Here is a 20,265-nt window from a genome sequence, read left to right on the forward strand (position 1 = left end):
GGAAATTCATCGAAACGTCGGATTTTCGTAAATCGATTACGCCCGTGAATGAAGCGGAGGCGGCGAGCAGGCGGGGCCGAACCTTAATGCCCACTTAGCCTCTTCTGTCTACTTTGTTTATTTCGGGCGTGCGATTTGATTCGAATTATTGCAAACGCCTAATGCCCATCTATGCCTTCAATGCATAAAAGCCAACCGGAGCAATTCTCCAGCGGCAAGCAAAAGCCAAATATCACTAATGTCATGCTTCAAATTCGCAAAACTTTCCTCATTATAACGCACCGGGTAGTTTTCCGTCTTTTTCCATTCACCCGTTCCTTTTATGCGGCTTTTAGCAAACCAGGAGGTTTCAAAAACGATCTCTTTCAAAGACCACGCTAATAATATCAAGGACTATCGTACAAACTATAATCTGCGAAAATTGATTGCTCGCAGAGCAGCAACTAAACTTTTCCCTCTCAACGACCAGTCATACCAGCTGTGGCTATACGCAGCGAAAGTGATTTTTCTTTCCATGTGTTATTTCAGAGCAAAGCAAAGATTCGGGAATCGTCAGTAGAATATCTCCGTGGCGGAGAAAAACGTAAGAAGTTTGCGGTGAGGGCATTAGTGCATTTCGGGCGATCCTTACGCGTCCTCGTCGCGAATGCGAGCGATACATCAAAGCCGAAAAGATCCGGGAGGCCCCCCGGAGGCGGCGCAGGCATCCGCCAGCGGGGCAACTAATACGCCAGGCGCAATACGTTAATTATTAATAGATATTATTTTCCGCCTGTCTAGTTTCTTCCCGCCTGCGCTCCGTTTTATTTAATCTTGTACTCTGGCTTGTTTACGTCTTCGATTTTCCTCATGCTTTATTAATGACAAGAGTCAAATGAAAAAAATACACAAAATGAACGCAATAAACATTACCAGACGTTAAAATAAAAATCAACTGTATTTCTGTGTCCTAAAGCCATCAGAAATGACGTTAGAATTTAATTTTGTTGCCATTTGACAAAGAAAAACCATCTCGGACCACATGCAAATTAGTTTAGCTCGAATTCAAATTATTTTTACGCTGGCGCAGACTTTGGTCCTGATTTTGCGAAACAGATTTCGCAGAAAACGCGCCCGGCGCGCATTCCTCACGCATTTTAAAACACGAATCTCATTAATAAAATCGTACGCACGCTTTGCTATTTTGTTGCGTTTCGTTTTCTTTCGCCCTTCGCGGCGTTTTTCCAAGCATGATCCCTGCGCGTTTTTGACTCGCGCTCGTCTTTTTAAATTTTCCACCAAGCGCTTCCTGCCGACAGGAACCCTTTTTTCGTGGGCGCGTTTTTCTTGCGCCGCGACGCCGACAATGTGTGTACGCTCAATGTTCATTGTCTGTACGTGATTCCATTAAAAGTGCACGACTCGCGGAACGTGACTTCGCGCCCAAACGGCGCGACGTCACCTCGCACGCAAGATCCACCGCCTGGAAGCTGTTAACTCCTGCCGTTATGCTGCCTTAATGGTGGGCGACGGCACGAAAGGGGTGCGTGGCGGATGTCGGGGGGAATGCGGTGGCTTTTAAAAATATACACACAATGAAAACGAAATGAAAGCGAAAGCGTCTCACCAAGAAAAATTAATTTTAACATCACTTAGATTTTCAAAAAAAATTATCAAGATATTAACTAATTAAACCATAATATGGAGTAAATTATTATTTTTTTCCTGCATTAAATAACAGAAAATATCAGAAATTGGCACAGAAAAGAAAATTGCTAATTAATCAGGCGAATAATCCAGCGATAAACTAATCGCATAAAAACAAATAGGACACGTAAAGCCATAAAACATTTCTGTGTCTATTTTTGCTGATTTATGTGACTTTAAGTATTTATCGAAGAAACTAGGCAATAAAATTCTTCCGGCACACGCGTTCGCTTCGCGTTATTCGAAGTTCAGGCGGGCTGAACTGTGAAAATAGAAACAAGCAGAAACAGATATACTTAGTAATAATTTTACGACTGTCGAAAAGTCGAAATTGAATCTATGAATCTGATCATTTTAAGTTCTGCGCCGGCGAGACAAGAAAAACGGCAGGCAATTCGATTTTATTACCCAATATCAATTTTGTCAACTTTTGGATAATTTTATAACCATTTTTCTTGCGAGCGCGCGTGCAGTTCCATTCGCTTAATGTTTCCGATTCGTTTTATGAGAAATCCATCTGCTTTAAATTACTAAATTACTCCGAGACTATGCTATATGTGTCATTGTGTTGCGATACTGACTTCTTCAACTTTACTATGCCGTCTGGTAGTTTATTGCATGTCGTTTGTCTGTTGCCTCGTAATTTTTCCATTAAAACAAAATAAAAGATTCGATAGTAGAGCAGCGGAAGCCCGCATGCAGGTAGTTACTATATAGATTTTCCAATTCGGCAAATATATAGCTTTCATGCTATAGTGAAAATTAATTAATAATTTACGGCCGTGTTTTATATTCGCAACAAAACTATTTTTTCCGCCAGCGCTTCGCAATTTATCAATTTACTTTTCTATGCGGTGCTATTCGGCTTCATGGTGCATTGTTCCCCGATTTCTTTCCATTTTCGATCGCATTGTATGCCGTGTTTCGTTTTCTTCGGCTGCGTGATTTATGCCGGTTATTCACACAAAAACAATTCGCTTAATTGGCCTTTCTTCTCGCATTTTTCGCTTTCGCATCCGAGACGCATGCTGATGAATGAATACCCGGTCCTTGGCGCGCTCGTCGCACGTGAACCATCCCGATTAGCAACAAAATCCGCCAAATTAATTAAACCATAAATACACGACACGACGTCCGGTCGGCCCCGAAAATAAAAACGCCGGAGTGTAAGTGCGCGATTCGCGCGCTTGCTAAATCATGTCACGGGCCGGCTATTGAAATAAAGAATAAACTAAAGTACTGAATAAAAATTTAATCACTGGTAAAAGCACGTCCCGGCCGTCCTCCATTAAAAATCGCAACGCTAATTAAACCCCCTTACTTAGTGCGCGCTCCACAGCGCCAGGCGCGCTTCATTTTAACTCGCGAACTAGCACAGCCTTCATAATCGCGCGCGCCGGAGCACAAGGTGTGCCGGAAAAACGCATCGTTCGCCGACGGAGTTTTCCCGAAGTGGCCGCGCTGTTATGCTCGGCAAACGCCGAGTGTACGCGCGCAGACAGACATTCTATAAATTATAAAAAGCAACATCGAAAACAAGCTAACGCCTGTAAAAGTAAAAATCATGCCCGGGCGCTGAGCGCGCGCAGCAAAAGCAAAACGCTTTTCATTATTTTTCATTCCGGCATTTCTATTCAGCGCGTTTTTATTTCTTTGTGCGCCGGCTTTTTTTTTTTGCTGCCTTTTGCGCTCGTCGTTTTTAACGCTTCATTCATCGTTAGCGTTTATTTCTTCATCGTATCAGTATTTTGTAATTAGTAATTAGCATTGAGTAATTAATGCCGTAACATTCACAATGGTCGAATCTCGCGCGATTTTAATTAATCTCTTTAGACTTGTTCGCGGCGGTCGTTTGAGTTCTTTTTTTTTTTGGCGTGCGCGGAATTATGTTTACTCAAGAAGGCACTTGATGAGTGATGAGGTTGATGTGCGCACAAGCGGAAATGAAGCTCAATAAGCGTATTTATCAATTAATTAAGTTAATTATTTAAGCAGAAGCAAAAAAAGCAAGCAAACAGATCGAGTCTGGATGCGCTACCGCGTTCGTTTTGGGGATCTGCGGGGAGATCGCTGAGTAATGCTGTGAAATTTATGACTAATTAGAGAAATTCCTCCTCGTTCGCGGATGGGAGTGCACAAGATGATTTCTATTAGTGTAAACTCCCACCGTTGCCGCCGTCGACTGCATCAAGCACCATCAGCAGCTTCAAAAAGCTCCAAACGCGCTCGTGTGCGCATCAAGCAATGATAGAAAATGTACACAGCGGCGAAATGAAGACAACACACGCCGACGCACCCAACCAGGACGCTAACGTAATCATCATCAACGCTAAACAGCAAAACGACGAGCACGAAGCGCGCCGCCCCCGCACTCATCGACGAGCCAACAACAAAAACACGCTCGCAATTGCATGCTGCTTTGTTCGATCTGCTGGGAGCATCCTGGCGGACGCCATTCATGTGGAAAGCAAATGCAAGCAAATAAGAAGTTTGCAACTCGAGCGGGCAAACACCGCGCGAAAATCGCAGTTGTAGGGTTTTACGGCGTGGTTTTACATTGCAAATGAAAAACAAATAATTAATAGTTTCATGAGTTTTCGGCGCAAATTGCAGAAGTTCCCCGGTTCGACAAAGGACTCTCCCTAGTCCCAGAGAGCGCAAATAAAAAGCCCCGGCTGGCAATTTAATAAGAAAACTAATTGGCCTTGACTTATCGCTAATTTCCGCCGGTTCCGGTCGATGCACGCGCCGCAAAGTGAAGAATCAATCAAATAAAACTATTACGCCTTGACACGGAAAATAATCTAATAAAGACTTGTAGCCGACAAGGCGAACACGAAGATAAGCAGGCTCTGTGGGCACGGGAGCAAAACGCATTAATCGAGAAAATGTAACGGACCCGCGAAGGCCGCCGAACGAAAGGAAGTGGCGAACGAAAAAACCGCACAGATGCCGAGCACAACCAGCACATATGTGGAGGAAAGCGATAGATGAGGAACCTGGGAAATATCACATTGGTAATACGTTCCTACTCCACACTCCACGAAGGATAAAACCGAAGAGAAACACGCTGTTGCAAATATGATTTGATGCGATTAGATTGTATTAGATTAGATTATAAAGATGAATGCTGTGTCCTTTTCGTTGTGCTCGTATCTACGAAGACAAATGTTGCTCTTTGCGCGGGTTTTAATCAATTTTACTTGCTTTTAGTTCGCACTAATTGGATCCCAAAGCCACAAAGCAAAAAATAACTGCACCTACAGTTCTACTCATATATCAGTACATTCTCTGTGTGGACATGGACACAGAGAAACGTGGCGCTGCAGAAATCCTCTGCATTAGGATTATCGCGCCCACCTCCAACGTAGGCCCAAAATCCAGGCTTACGACTTACGAGATTAACACGTGGCATAGGTGCATAGGTAGCCAGACCCACTACACCTACAAACTACCGGCGATATCCGTGTGTACTCAATCGAGCTTGAGCTCGAAGGACCAGGACCCATCTGCTCGAGGAGCAACATCAGCAGCAACATCAGCATCCAGGGGAGCAGCACTAAGTGATGTAAAGCTAAAAGAGGTGAGCTGCGTGCCGGATGTGCCCGAATAAATTTTATATTCATAATCCGGCCCTTTTGCCGTATGGCACACGCTGCACACCGAGGGTTGACAAAGATCCACCTACTATCAGGCGACCTGTGTCCCACGATATTAACTAATGTAAAAGTCTAACGAGCGTACGTGACGCGTAATAATTAATTTCGGTGGTACTGGATTACCACCGTTGATACTCGCTGTTCTTTCATGATGCCTACGGACATCGCATAGTAGTAGTACAAGTATATGGTGTGTGCGCAATAAAATGTAAAATGACCATGTTGGTTTTCAGTTTGATGAAATTTTCAATCAAAACCGACGATTCCAACTTCGCTAATCAAGCGAAACATTGTTTACGCGTTCGGTGGAGAATTGCTGGGCGTGCTTGCGGCCTGCGGTTGGAAGTTCAGCTGCAGGTCAAAGCGAAAAGTGAAAGTCCAGCAACTCGCGATTCCGATCGCTACTACTCTGTATTCAAATACGAATTGGAAATTCGCAATCGGCCGCAAACATCCTCGCATGTTTTTTTCAGCTGCTGTTGTTCGCTTTTGTTTGCTTGCGACCTAGTCGGGAGCTGTTTATACTAAACACAACGCGGAATCCGTTTGAGGAAAAAATCCCTCGGAATGAATTCAGCCGCTCGGACTTATTTCCATTTTTGCCATGAGAGAGAACCGAAAGAAGTCAGAGCACATGGCATGATGTGCGAGACACGAATTTCGAAATTTCCAAAGTAGTCTGCCGAGGCGAGCAGCAGAGTAACTTAACTAACACCATGCTGTAAGCATACTCCTCGTGAAGCAGTCTGAAGTGAAGTGGTTTAAAGAACAACAACATATGCAAATATTCATACCCTCGTCGCGGTAACGAACAAAACAAGCATTCAGACACACAGAAAAAAGTGCAAACCAACCAGAAACAACACATTATATACACACTCGTGGAATAAAATTTCCGTCCCACAATGTTGGCCAACAATAATTTGTATAATTAAATCTGTATAAATAAGAACAACCCCTGTGGGGTGCAAACCGGAAGATGATGTGGATGAATGTGGTAATCGAAGCGTATTGTTGCCGTATGTATATGAGCTGAAGCTGTTATTGTAAAGTTATTTGTGCTCGAGGGTGAGTGAATGAAGGCGCCGAGATCGTTTACCAAACACAGTAGTATATTCAGCGCCGAAAGCTGTTTGGGTTTGCGAGGCGCAGGCCAAGTTGCTCGCAGTGATAAATTAATAAGAAACAACGTCAATATGTAATTAACATATTCATGAACGTTTTATCAACCGAGTCCATTCGAAATGAACGTCGTAAAGTTGCGCGCCGCAGGTAGCGCGCTCCAGAGGTGGTAAAACATCCTCTTCCGGGATGGCCACGCAGCATCGGCTAATCTAAATCGTCCTTATCTCGGGGCGATCATTCGCCGGACTCGCCCAAAGTTCAAGAGTTCAAGCTGCCTAATAATTTAAGCCTTTGTGTGGGTATTAACAAGATGCAAACGTTTAATTTTTTACACAGATTTACAACGCATGCTCATATATTGTACCGCAAGTCAAACGATGATATTCTATGAGAAAGATGGTGAAAGACTGCTGGAATTTTCATATAAAAATACAAAACTTTGTTTTATCTATTATCCTCTACGCTGGGTTTATGTAAGTCATCTTCACACACACGAGAGGATAAAATACTCCTTTGTCCTCTGGTGAGTCGATCGCGAACGCGATAATAACATAGTGCACAATGTGCGCATTGTACCCGCCGGAGTGCGGGCGCGCCCGACAAGACGCTGAGGTATTTCTAATATCAACGTACAAGTGAGTACAAGGCCTAAACATCCTTTATCGCCCTTATCGACGGCGTGTATCTCCCAATGGGCGCTGTACAACGCACAATATGCTCATGTTGGGCGCAGGACATCGCGGAGGGCGTCCTTGGGACAAACGTAGGCAAATACTAGGCGCGCGCGTGCATCCGAACGATTATATTGCGAGAAGGGTTGCTGCTCTGCTGCTCGGAAAGGTAGCGGGCGGGCGGGTGCGCGATAGCGCGGGAATTGTTTGCCCGCGCGCGCGGGGGTACATATTAATGCATCTCGGGGGTGGATGTCGTTTCGACTATTACGTTCGCGTTACCTTGGATAATTAACCGGTGCGCAACAAAGGGCGCGCGGGCGAAGACGATTCGGATATTAAACAAAGGGTGACGCCGACGAGCCGGGCAAATATGGCAGCGGATAAATAGATAAACAGATAAACAGGACTAAGTGAATTCCGCATTCACGTCGCGCCGGTTTATCATATCAACGACAAATTAATTAACTGATTCGATTCATTATTTACGGCTTTTGTCTCTCTGGCATACAGATACACGTGCAGCCGCCTCCGCGGCGCATAATTAAAATTGTGTTCTTGTTCTTTGGATATCCGGCCGGAAGGAGAATGTAATGTCGCCGAGCCTGGGGTGTGTGCGTCGTCCGTCCGAAGATTAACGAAAGCGCGCAGTGGTGCCAACATTAAAATGCCGGCGGGCATGTTACGCAATGCAAAGAATTTCGTTTTCTTCGCTTTTTTCGCACGCTAAAGGGGCATTTACTCTCGGAACAGACAGCAGTGAGGAGACAGATAGACAGTCTGCTGGAGACACGAGACATATTAAACTTTCGCATGTGTTTTCGGCGCTGGTCGCAAGACTACGCTCCGCATGCGTCCAACGGAAACAAAATGTCTGCGCCTCTTGATTCGGTTCAACTTATTCACAAAAAAAGAACAATTAAAACAACGCCGGAGCATTGTGCTTGAAGAACTAATAAAACCAACATTCATATTCCAATTTTTGTTTGTTTGTTTGCGGCGTGAACTTAAAGTTCAGTTTTGATCAACTTTTTTCCGTTCGGAATTCAATAAAAAATCTCGCCACACAATGCGTCGCTTCCCTTTTGCTTGATTAAAACTCGCCGCGGAATGTAAAAAAATGCGCAGCTCTAGCACTATTTATCGAAAGTTGTTCTATTTTTCTGGATGTCTAGCAAATATGAAAAGTTTTCCGGGTGCACGCAGAATATTCGTCGAAAAATTAATATCACGCGCCAGCAGTGCACAATTTACCACAAACATTTTATTCCCACCCGATCGTTGTATGCATAAAACGTAAAAATTGTACTACAAACCCGAACAGTTTATAACCGTGCGAGTAGACGCAGGAGAAGGAGTTTGGTGGAAGAATGAAAAAGTTGGGATAACAAATTATGTTGCAACAAAATGTTACCCAACTCGAGAGGAGTCGTGGGGAGGGCGGATTGCAACAAGAGTGTATAAGAAAACCACGACGGAAGAAAATAGGAAACGTTTTCGGTCGGAATTTGCCGCGCCGCGACGGTTTTCGGTTCAGCATTTCTTATTCTCGCATTCGCATTCATATTCTGCTTCTAATGCGGTGACATGTTTGCCATTTTTCTTTCCCATTCCACGCAGATTCTTTTTTGGCATTTCATGTACATTGTATGCATAGTTATAAATGACCACTCGTGTCACCAGTATTTATTACGTCGAGTGAATAATTTCGAATGTGGGGCACTTTTTTTCCGCTCGTAAACCGATGCATAATCTCGTTGAGTAGGCGACGTACAAAAACTATGTTGCGATCTGTAAGCGCCGCGATCGCATTTCGCCGGTTTTGCAGTTTATAGTGAAGCGTGCAAATGTCGGTTGCATCGCGGTGAAAAATGCCCCAGGGAGGAAAAAGTCCGCAAGGCCGAGCGCGCACAAGAACACAGCCAGATGTGCATTTCACACGCATTTATTCAGGACGAACGAGCCGAAGAAAGGACACATGCTCACCGGTATTATCCCTTAGTTTACATTAGTTCAATTCCAGGCGCAGTTTCGTTGAGTTCGGCAACAAAAAGCATGTAAACATTGACTGAATATTTCCGACGGTGCATCGCAATCTAAATGGTCGAAAACAAGCCGCCGACGAACGTTAATTGCATAAGACTAGTCGTCGTCGTCGTCGTTGTGACATTTCGCGGCATAACGACCGCGAGTCACATGAGCTTTCGTGACAATTTCACCTTTTACAACGTGGTTTGTGTTTGTGTTTCGTTATTTCCGCTTTGTTGGTTTTTCATTCTGTTTAAAATTCCAACTAAGAAGCGCTACACTGAGGAATCGTTGATCGTTGAGGTGTGCGGTTGTATTAGCATATTGATGACGATTTTTCGAAGCGATCGAGAAACAAAAGTTCGTAATCTCGAAGATTAAAGCGCGGCTGGAAATTTGGGTTAAGTGTACATTGCATTAGGATAAGAGCGATGCGGAGTGCTAACTAGGGACGGCAGCCGGGGCATTGTGCGCGTCGACGGCGGCGTAAGCTGTTTGTCGGGTTGTCCTTTCCGCAGTCGCCCCCTCGACGCGCGGCGAAGGTATCGCGCCGAAACCGAAATGAAACGACAACATCGCTTCGCGGCCACACAGGAGCATTCGGCGTCGGCGGTCTTTCGCCAACCAACGTCTTTCTATTTACATTGGTTGTGTTTATTCAGCCACCGAGAAAAGGACGATTCCGGAACGTCGTCGCTCGACGGAAATTCGCTCGTGACAGGCTAGAAACTGATTAACAAAAAAGTTTGACGAAAATCGATGCAGTCGATGTCGATGACAGTCGAAATTTATAGACTGCAGGTGTTGCAGGTGTGGCGAATTAGAGGCATCATCAATAAATGATGAAAAGTGCATTCTCCAGTCGCGTGCGCCGAGCGCGCGGAAGACGCCATAATCGATTTCGATTAGTCGCTTTTCCGCCACGCACGAAACGAGCCGCCGACACAATAGCAGCGCGCAGCGCCGGAAAAACGTGAATCGGAAAATACGCGCACGGAACATCCTTAACTTACTGCACGGGCAATGTCCGGCCGGAATGAAAGGACTCATCTCTCAAACGCGAAATAACATTTTTCCATTCGCTCGCTTCGCATTCATTTCGATCCGGCGCGATTCGATTATTTCCTCGTGCGCGCATTGTATCCATCATCATGATCAAAATGAAAATAATAATAAATAATAAAGGCGCAACGAGTCGTCGAACAGAATAGAAAATAAACTGGCGGAGAATAGAGCGCGCCGGCGGAATCGTCTTTTCAGTTAAAGAGAAAAGCTGCGCCCTCATCCACATAAAGCTTTCGACGATAAGTAGACAACATATTATCGATACGCGCTGCGTTCGTTTTTTTCGTTTTGCCGAGTGATGAGGGATTCTTTTTCGATCAGCGCGGAATCGAACGAATCATGAATGTGTATTTGTTCTACAAATGCGAGACGCGGAAACATTTGTTATCATCAGGTCCGCATTTGCCGCATATTTCGCCAACAATGGGAATATTACAAAAGATGCGACGCTCAGCCGCAGATGAACGAGGTAATAAACTTTCACAAATAAACACTCAACGTAATGATGTAATAATAAAACATACAACGTGTAGATTTGTATTTTTTTGTGTGCCAGTAAATAATAAATTGATTTCACTCCTGCTTTACTTTATAAGACAAAAGCAATAATGTAACAATCAATCACATTACCTAAACAATGTGTCTACCACCATATCTACCTCATCTACCAACTGACAACAGCAAACTGTGCGCAAATATTATTGCAACATTTGTGGTTTTGCTGTTGTGCTTGTTGATTTGTACTTGTGTTGTTGTTTCTCTTGTGATGTGTAGATGAAACCGCCAATTATTTGCACACGCGCCGTAAAAATAAAGAAAACTTAAATTATAACATGCTTATTAATCTAATATACTATTACCAAAAGTGTAATGATTCTATAAAATTGATCCCCCTATATTGTAATTCGATAATCCTTAAAAATCCCTAAAATAAATGTGGATATAATGATGTAGAATATCAAATTCCGATATTTGTGGATAGATGATTCCGGTCGGATAGGAGGTTTTTTTTCTAATTATGCAAATATTTATTCGTTCATTACTCTCGTCGGAACCTTTCCGCGAAAATCAAAAACTGAGCGCATTTTGGAAAATCCTAAACAAATACGGCGCGCGCCCGATTTGACGTGTCCGAATGTGCCGATGCGCAAATTTCCGTAATTTTCCGCCGCGCGTATTTGTTTAGGCGCTGCCTCCCACACACTTGTTATCAAAGTTGAAACTCTCTCGCAAGCCGCGTAATTTATGGCGAATTTGCATGCGCGGTAATAATGCAGCGTTTTTACGCGCGCGCGCGCCCGAGGAAAATCAGAGATGCGAGAGCGTCTCACCTTCGCGCGCGTAAAATTTATTTCGGCAATATTGATAACACTCGTAAAGCGCAATAAAGCGCGCGCGCGCGCGCCGGATAAAAGCGAATGCCGCAAATTTATGATTTAATTTACTTCGCGGCGCGTGCACTCGACGAGCGGCAATTCTCGTAAATAATGCTGCTCAAGAGGAAACACGCCGAAGAGAAACACAAGCGATTCAAAGCTTCAACAAAATCTGCAGCCGAAGAGATACTTGCATAAAAGTTGAAATGCAAACATCAATTTATAAAATTTCACGATTTTGCGCCAATAGATTGCAAATCCCTAGTAACCAGGCTGAATATCAATATCAATATGAATAGGAATATATGAATATCGTGGGTGCATGTAAAGAGCTCGCAGAGTCGACTAGTCGACTAATATCAATGGAAAATTTATAATGATTGCCAACATAAATCACGTTTAATATTTGCACGCGCCACCATAATTCTCGTACTTGTTACCACGCGCATTACTCGGGACGCAATTTAAAATTTTCCCGGCTTGCGACGAATGCGCACAGCGAGAACAAGTAACAAGCTGGGATGATGGTAACAGGAGTCGGCACGCCGCCGGTGAAAAAGATTCCGGGATGAAAAGGAAAGGTTACCGCTGAACAAATTTAATAAGATTTAGAGCAGTTCGATGCGTTGGGTGTAAATATGTGCTTCCCGTTGTATTATTTTCGCAATTTTCGATAATGCGCGATGATTTACGCGCGTATTTTCAGTTTTCAATTATTCACTTGATTTGTAGCAGTTTTATTTGCTTTGTGGGTTGGGTTTGAGGACAATTAACCGCTCAAGAAGGCGATAAAAAGTGGCTAATATGTAAATATCCAAGGATTTATTCACTCATTCACTGGTTGAGTCCCTGGGGAAGCCGTTAATATTCCTTTTAATATTCACCTCGGCTCGCTGTCGTCTGAGCAATTGCGCGTAGTTTTTACTCCCCGAGTGGTTGGAAACTTTAACCTTTGGCGCGCATTTGCATGCGGCGATGGCGCTTTAATGAGGACGATTGTTAGTTTTCCTGCTCGTCGTCGTAAAAAAACAATGCGGGGGCGAAATCGCGAGTGCAAGTCAAAGACTACTTAAATAAATTCCATTTCTTGTTTGCCTATGACTGCGAATGAATGAGTAAATGAGTTTCAGGCGGTGGATTTGCATGTTTCGGCACTCACCGCGCGCGGTTTCCCTTCTTCCGGCTTTCCTTGAGCAGCCGCCGTGTTATCTGTTATCGCGTTAATGAGCCGCGTTTATTGCGTTTTTATTTCGCTGTCTTTTATCTCGCGCCCCGAAAAACAATTAAAATAATTAGAATTAACGAAACGATGAAATTGAATCGGGCAATAGTGTTGAGCGTCTGGCGTTGAAAGCGGAAAAACAAATGCAGGCGTCGAAAGGACTCGGACTCCTTCCCCCGGCTGCGCACGAAAAAAGTAAATTAACCCAATTTGAATTCACATTAAGTAAAGTAAATTGCGCACAATTGGAATGAATTGCAACGAAAGTTGCGACCGTTACGGATGTTGACTGAAGTTAAAGTGGAATTTAAAACAGGTAAAAGTCAGGAAAAAACGATGGTGCTCGAAGAGAAACGCTCGAATTAAGGAGCAGCGGAAAAACTTGGCGCACAAGTGAATATAAACAATCTGCAGCAAAGAAAAACAAACTTCACGAGTGCTGTTACATTGAAATCGATTAAAAACTTTGCGCGCAATTTTTACGCAATCACTTTCCGCGGCAAATGATTAATTCTCATCATCTTTTAAAGCATTTAGGACACGAATGAAGTTATTTGCAAAGCGGTGGCTCGGCGCAGCTAAGAATCGTCCTTCGCCCGCGCCCAAAAATATAAATTATTAAATTACGCGAACAATTTCACGCCCGACGTCGTTCGCCACATGTTATCAGGTACTTCAATTTCACCCTCGCCTTAACGCCCGCCGTCTAAAGTGCAAAATCTAACGGCGAGGGTGGTGGTGGTGGTGCTTTCCGCACTTTTTACGCTCACGTGTCGCACCGGCGTTACTTATTTTTCCATCTCGCCGGAGCGCATCTGCGATCGGTGTCAATGCAATTGCGCGTACCGACACTGACACTCGAAGATCGTCAGCGCGCCCCCTTATGTCGTATTTTTCATTTCATCTGCATCTCTTGCACCCAAAACGAGAGATGAACCAATTTAAGGCTATAACACAAAGAGACATTTCTTTCGTTTTGCAGCAAGAAAAAAAGTTGCAGCTTAAGACGGCAAGCAGGTTCTTAAGATGCACCCGCGTGGATGTGCTTTATGACATCTGCTTTTTCTCTCGTTTTATGCGCCGTTACTTCCCGGGGGTGGATACGCCAGCGTCTGGTGCGTGTGCAACTGATGCGTTTCGCGAACCTCGAAACGCGAAACAAACCGGCCGGGATGAGCCGGATTAGAAATGGCCTCATTAGAATACTTCCCCTGCTTATATACCCTACTGCAACATCTACTCGAGAAGCGTAGGAAAAAAAAATACAACAAAAATTCGTGTAAACTCTCGAGTTAAATCAAACAAACTTTAAACGCTTTTGTTTGCATTATGTTATTATCTCGCACGGTTCGCGCCGTAATTAACGACTTTTTGTTGAATATATACTTTGTTCTGCACTTTCGCGTTTCATTTACTGCGCACTGAAAGAATTAAAAACGATAAAATAAAACGCCCTTTTCCGTCGAGTTGTACCGGCAGGACAAGGTGAAGAAGTGCAGAAGTGCTCCGCGCGGCGAAAAAGATGCGGGAAGTTTGCGTTTAGCGCTTTTTTTTTTCTTCATCTTGCCAAGCGGCCCGCAGCGCCGAGATGTGATCTTTCGGCGGACCGCCTGGTAAAAAATATGGAAAACTTTCGAGTTGTAACTTTGACGGCGAAATTAACTCGGAGGAAACACTTAAAAACGGCTTCAAATCATATTACTTGCGCGGTTATTTATTAGCGGGCTTAGCACTGGCAAGTAGTCAACTTAAAAAGGCCAAATTAATTGCTTTAAAATTACCTACTTAGAAAATGTTTAATGATTCCACTTCCGCGGACAAATTGCGATCTAATTAACGTTTTCTTTTTAGAGTAGTTCACCACACTCACAAACAAAAAGTTTTCTAAAAAAATTTTACGCGCAAGAAAAATATAGAAAACGCGTAAAAAGCGCTGATAAGATTTTTTTATACGTTGCGGGTGTATGCGAAGGGTGTATAAACGTCGCGAAGGTTCCGTTTTACAGCCGCGTCTAATAAAACTAATACCTGATTAAACCGATAGCATCGCGCTTTATCTCGGAGCTTTCGCTCGCGATCGTTCGATCTTTTAAAGTCCCTTAAACTCTCCTTAAAGGCGCCGCCCGTATAAACTCCGTGCTTGTTGTCGCACGCACGGCCGAGACAGCGAATCAAAGCGGCATGAAATTAGGTGTTTTATATTCAAAAGGTGTCACTCACTTTTACTTTTTTTACATTTTCCCGCTCGACGCTCGCGCGCTCCCATTAAACTTGAGGCCTATGCGCCAGCGTATACTCGGGAAAGCATCATTCCTTTATTTTTATTTCGGCGGTCTTCCACCTCGACTCGTTGTTTACCTAACTGCTTGCCGGTTGACTCTCGAAAATACGGCCTGCCTTATTGTTGTTTTTATATCGCTGCGAATCCGGGCGCGCAAAGAAAAAATGAGCGCGCATTTCCCCTGGCGAGTTTCACTTGAATTTCTCGATTTTACGACCGGCGCGAGAGTGATAAAATTAACATGTTATTATAACGAGGAGATAACTCACCGGCAACGGTGAGCGTCGCGTTCCGACTGCGCGCCTTGCCTAGCGCATTGGTCGCCTCGCAGAAGTAGACACCGCTGTCGGACTCCTTGCGGCCGTGTGCAACGCGCAGAAAGAAGAGACTGCCAGCCGGCAAGAGGACACGATGACTGCGCTGGTCTTGCGTTGCAGTGCGTACGGGTACACCATCGCGGTACCATGTGATCGTCGGTTCTGGTTCACCAGTTGCGTGGCAGTTCAACGTTGCAGGTTCGTTTTTTGCCACAGTCACATCAATCGGATGCTCGGTGATTCTCGGAGGTTGTTGCAACGTGTGTTGGTAACCTGAAAATAAAATAAAAACAAGAATCAGTATATTGTATTATAGTTGAGTTGTGAAGCAGTATCAACCGATTTTGATGAGGAAATAATTTATGCCTGTACTGTTCGTGCGCTTCTTGTGTAAATTTAAGATTTACGGTCGTAATATCCCCTAATATGGGCTGATTTTCCTAAGTAATCCCGGCTTGTACCTCCGCTCCACCTTGATCCCAGCCACACCACCAAAACACGCTGCAGCACAATGCGGGAGAATAGGAAGCAATAGAATATCAGGCACAGTGCCTGCGTGCCGGTGTTTGCCGCGCGGATGCTTAATGTATGCATAATTTAATTAAACGACCTTAAGCTGCTTCATAACACATCGGAATACGCCGGCATGCGGGCAACCCGACGGACCTGCCCGCCAACAATAGCAGCAGTGATTGGTGGAGGCGCCGGTGAATTTCATTCGATAATATGCCATTTAAGACCTTTCCCAACATCCCGCAAATCGAGCGATAAAACTAGTCCGACTGCGAACGAAACAATATTGCCGCGATTACACCGCCTTAATTTATGTAACAGTTTATCATGCGTTCTCTGATTAATTAATTATGTTGTATCGCGGGTGTCCGCGACAACGGCCGCAGCCAAAACGATAAATTAATTAAACTAACAACAACAACAATATTAATAGAATTAATTAATATGAAAATCAGTTGTGTGCGCGCATCGCGCATATCGCACATTACGATTTCATAATGATAGTTGTTTCGCGTCGACGAGATGGGCGCTTGCAGTGTTTGATTAGCGCGAAGTGAGACGCGCTGTGATAGCCGAGCGGGCGCGCACCACGCGGGCAATGTCATTAATCAGCGGCAAATTGGCAAAAGGTTTTAATTAACGACGCGCGCGCGTTCGAATCGGACGTGCATACCGATGCATCGTTAGAGGTGGCGAACGCATCCCGCATGCAGCGGCGTCCGCGGAGAGTTATTATTAGAATTATTAAACGTGTTTTTCGGTGCGGTGTGTGCGCTGGTGTCGATAACGTGACACGTGTAATTTATTTATTTATGCGTTTTGATTAGGTCGACGCGCCTACGCACAATTCATCAATTATTTCTCTATAAATCATCGTTTATGCGTTTATTTGTTTTTGCGAGTGTCGTCATGCGTTGCGGGCTTTTTTGTTTTGTTCCACCGCCGGACGATGGGTTGATGAGTTGTGACTGTTCATCGCCCGGCTGCATTTGGCAGGCATGCCCGCGGAATCTAATAAGTTTGGATGAATCGAACATTTCGATAACGAAATTCCGCGCGCACTGATTGCGTCAGGTCGGATCATAAACTGATTATGCGCAACATTCGTAAATACATGTTATTAATGCAGATTTTTAATGAACGTGTGCAATCTATTTATTCCACGCACGCAATCTCGAATTTCAAATTCAATCAAAAATAATTACACTAAATTTTTGTTTAAAAAATGTTATTTTTCGTGAAAATAAAAGAAAAAATGTGTGTGTGGTGTTAATAACATGTCGTAAACCCGAAAGAAATATGTGCGGCTTGTGTAAATATTTGCAAGCAATAAAATATTCCGCAAATATTTAGAAATAATAAACCACGAAAAGCGAACGACGACGCGCATGTGAAATACCAGCGCTGAAATTGTGGAGAAAATTGGCCGACGCGGCGCGCGTTGATTGCACTGTCGCTGTCGCGACATTCGACGGCGGAGGCGCCGGGCAAAAGCAGGGAAAACAACTACAATTATACTTTACGGCTCGCGGGGCGACGCCGTCGTTGGAGTAATACGTCTGGCCGACGAAATTGCTCCAAACGGCGCAATAATGGCACTGGAGATGCGAGAAGATCGACCGGCGGCACCGCTCGATTTGCCGCGACCTCTTTCGCACGACATAAACAATTCGCACCGGAATAAAAACCGCTTCCGCACGCACGCAGGCGCACGACAAAACGACGGCGGACAATTATTTTTATGTGCATTGCGGAAACAAGATAAAAATAATAGAAAATAAACTTTCCGGTTCGGCTCGGCGGTTAAATAAAATATGTAGACTCTTCGGCGTTGTCTTGCCGTCGCACCGAATGAAATAAACAAAGCCAGCGCGTACTCCAACCAGAGATAAAAAAATAAGAATAAAAATAAAAGGGAAGTGAAACGAGGGAATTTCCCAGCAGAAACGCACCGCCAGAAACACAAACAGAGAAGACAGAAAAAACGTTACCGACGCAACAAACAAAAAGCAATCTAGATGTTCGTCGTGGCGCGTTTTTCGCATAAACGCGAGATTCATCTGGATGTGACTTTTGGGCATTTTTCCATTCGTCACGCGGCAACAGGCCACGAAATCAAATCTTGATATGTGAAAACAAAACAACCACGCATGAAATATTCATCTAAGCTTCGTCTGCTAATAAGCAAACGCAAGAAACAAAAGTAATAAAAGTGCAGCGCAACCGGATGAAGTTCAAGATGAAGGACAATACGCTTCGCGTATCGGAGATGCGAATGCGAAGTCAATTTGATCTTGTGGCATGATAAAAATTATCTATTGCTGTTTGTCTGCTCGTCGCAGTCGGATGCGAACTTTTTTCTCCCATCTGCAGCTTCCTAAGTGCAGTGTAAACGTTCCAACTACATTCGCTTCGTCTCCTGCTGTTTCTTTTTCTTGGAAGCGATTGCTTCAATATATAAGAAGATTGCTGCGACTCGCTTCATTTTCGTTACTTAATGTCGGCGTCTAGTCGCATCCAGTCTGGTCAATGAGACGTGCCGAGTCTGGGCCTCGACGAAATGGAATTTCATGATGCGATCAACTGATAGCGACAATGCAAACAAAAGCGCATCCAGAATGAATAAAAAAGTTCTAATCACGGACACTAAACCTTTGATAAATATTAAAGTATTACAGATGTGAGCTGCTCAAGAAATAGATTTGAAGAATTGCGCGCAGGATGAAATGCGACAAACCTATCAAAACCTACTCGTAATAACATCTCGGACAGCCGCGGGTCTTTTTTGGCATTTTTCTTCTTTTTCCGTCGACGGTTTGCTCTCCCTTTGTTTTTTGCGTTTTGCGTTTTCGCAAGCGTTTTTTTTTTGTAATTTCGGCCACAAAGGCGATTAAAAGATCATAAGACTTTTTTGATATAAAAGCAGATCAATTAAAAAACCGTTGGCCGACGAGTTTTTACAGGAGAACATCACGATGAGCACAGAGAAGAAAAAAAAAACGCGCAGTCGATGAGTGGGCGATAGCGCAACGTTGTGTGCAGGATGTGCAGGAAATGAAGGAGAAGAATAAGTCACTAATCGTCTTCGTGCGCGTCGCGCGCGCGCCGCATCTCGGACCAGCACGAGCCGGTCGAATGATGAGGATCAAAAGCTAACGGTCCATGAGTGGTAATCCTCGAGATACGTCTGCACTTTATTTTCGAGGATTACGCGCCCGAATCTAATCTAAACAGGGATGTTATTTCGCGTCCCAGGGTCGCTCGGTATTTATTAGCGCACCCCCTGGCAGATGAATTACTAGCCGGGACCCAGCCAGGGGGTTGTTCTAATATGGACTAACGCAAACTAATGAGCGTTAAAACTCAGTGAAAGCCTTCTATCAGTTGAAAAATCAAACTTTCTGCGGTGGTGAGCTGCGGGCAGCATCATCATGAAAGCGAAAGTAAAAATCGCGTGTAAAACATCAGCGCTAACGTCGCCACTATTTTCGGGTCTAAGTGGGCTACCGTGTAACGCAATTTTCCAGCGAGCGTCGAAAATCAAATTAAATTACATTGATTAAAAGCCATTAGGTGGTCCTCTTTGCCGGACCTTTGCGCCGCGCGCGCCGAGACGCAAAGGACCGAAAGATGCATCCCACTAAAGAGCTTAATATGCCGGCGCATTACAGGTTGTGGCGTGCCCGCCCACGCCCGAATCCGTGTTGCGACCGAAAGTAATTTTCCGAGCGCGCTGCTCGCCAAATACGAATATTACACAGCTTCGCAAGCGGTGGTTCCGAGAGTTTAATTCCGGCAGGACTCGGAAGCCGTGAGGTCAGCGGCATAAGGACATGTTCGAGTGATGCGAATAACTGTGAATGCGATCGTGAGATGACTCGGGAAACACAAAGATTGTTTCTTAATTTATAGTTTTGCGCCAAGCGGCAGTAGAATCTCAACTGGCGACCCTACTAAAACATCCAATGAGGACTAGTTTCAACAAGCGCACCAGGTCTGAGTGGTATTTCTAAGGTGCCGCCCTTAGACGCGAAGTAAAAGGTTGGAAGCCGGACAACGCAAGTTCGGAGATGTGTTCGGGATTGTTATTCTGTTCTCGGGCAGCGCGCCGACGTCGGACGGGCGAGATATACGGCCGTAACTCTCCTTTGGCCGATGCTAATCCGGCAGGATTAATTCCTATTGTGCGCGGCGGCGCGCGCCCCGGGACGCCGCACCGGTCCTTACTCTTTGGTCGCGTGGTCATCGTCCTTTTCCTGCCGAATTAAACTCCACGGACATGTGTGCAAAGTAATCAGGATGTATTTATAACTACGACCGGG

At 44.5% G+C, this 20,265-nt stretch overlaps 1 protein-coding gene across 2 annotated transcripts in view; it reads right to left on the reverse strand.

The window, feature by feature from the left end:
• The window catches only part of LOC135791400 (roundabout homolog 1-like), a 77,855-nt gene that overhangs the window by 15,319 nt on the left and 42,271 nt on the right, over window positions 1-20,265 (reverse strand). For both annotated transcript variants that reach the window (XM_065301805.1, XM_065301814.1), the window contains exon 2: window positions 15,383-15,703. In XM_065301805.1, the coding sequence (XP_065157877.1) occupies window positions 15,383-15,703 (321 nt within the window). The remainder of the gene's footprint in view (window positions 1-15,382; window positions 15,704-20,265) is intronic.

Source organism: Atheta coriaria, unplaced genomic scaffold (genome assembly GCF_025399875.1).
Source record: "Atheta coriaria isolate IRGN ID8LTWV9N9 unplaced genomic scaffold, Caltech_Dcor_3.1 hic_scaffold_1_pilon, whole genome shotgun sequence".
Taxonomy (NCBI): domain Eukaryota; kingdom Metazoa; phylum Arthropoda; class Insecta; order Coleoptera; family Staphylinidae; genus Dalotia; species Dalotia coriaria.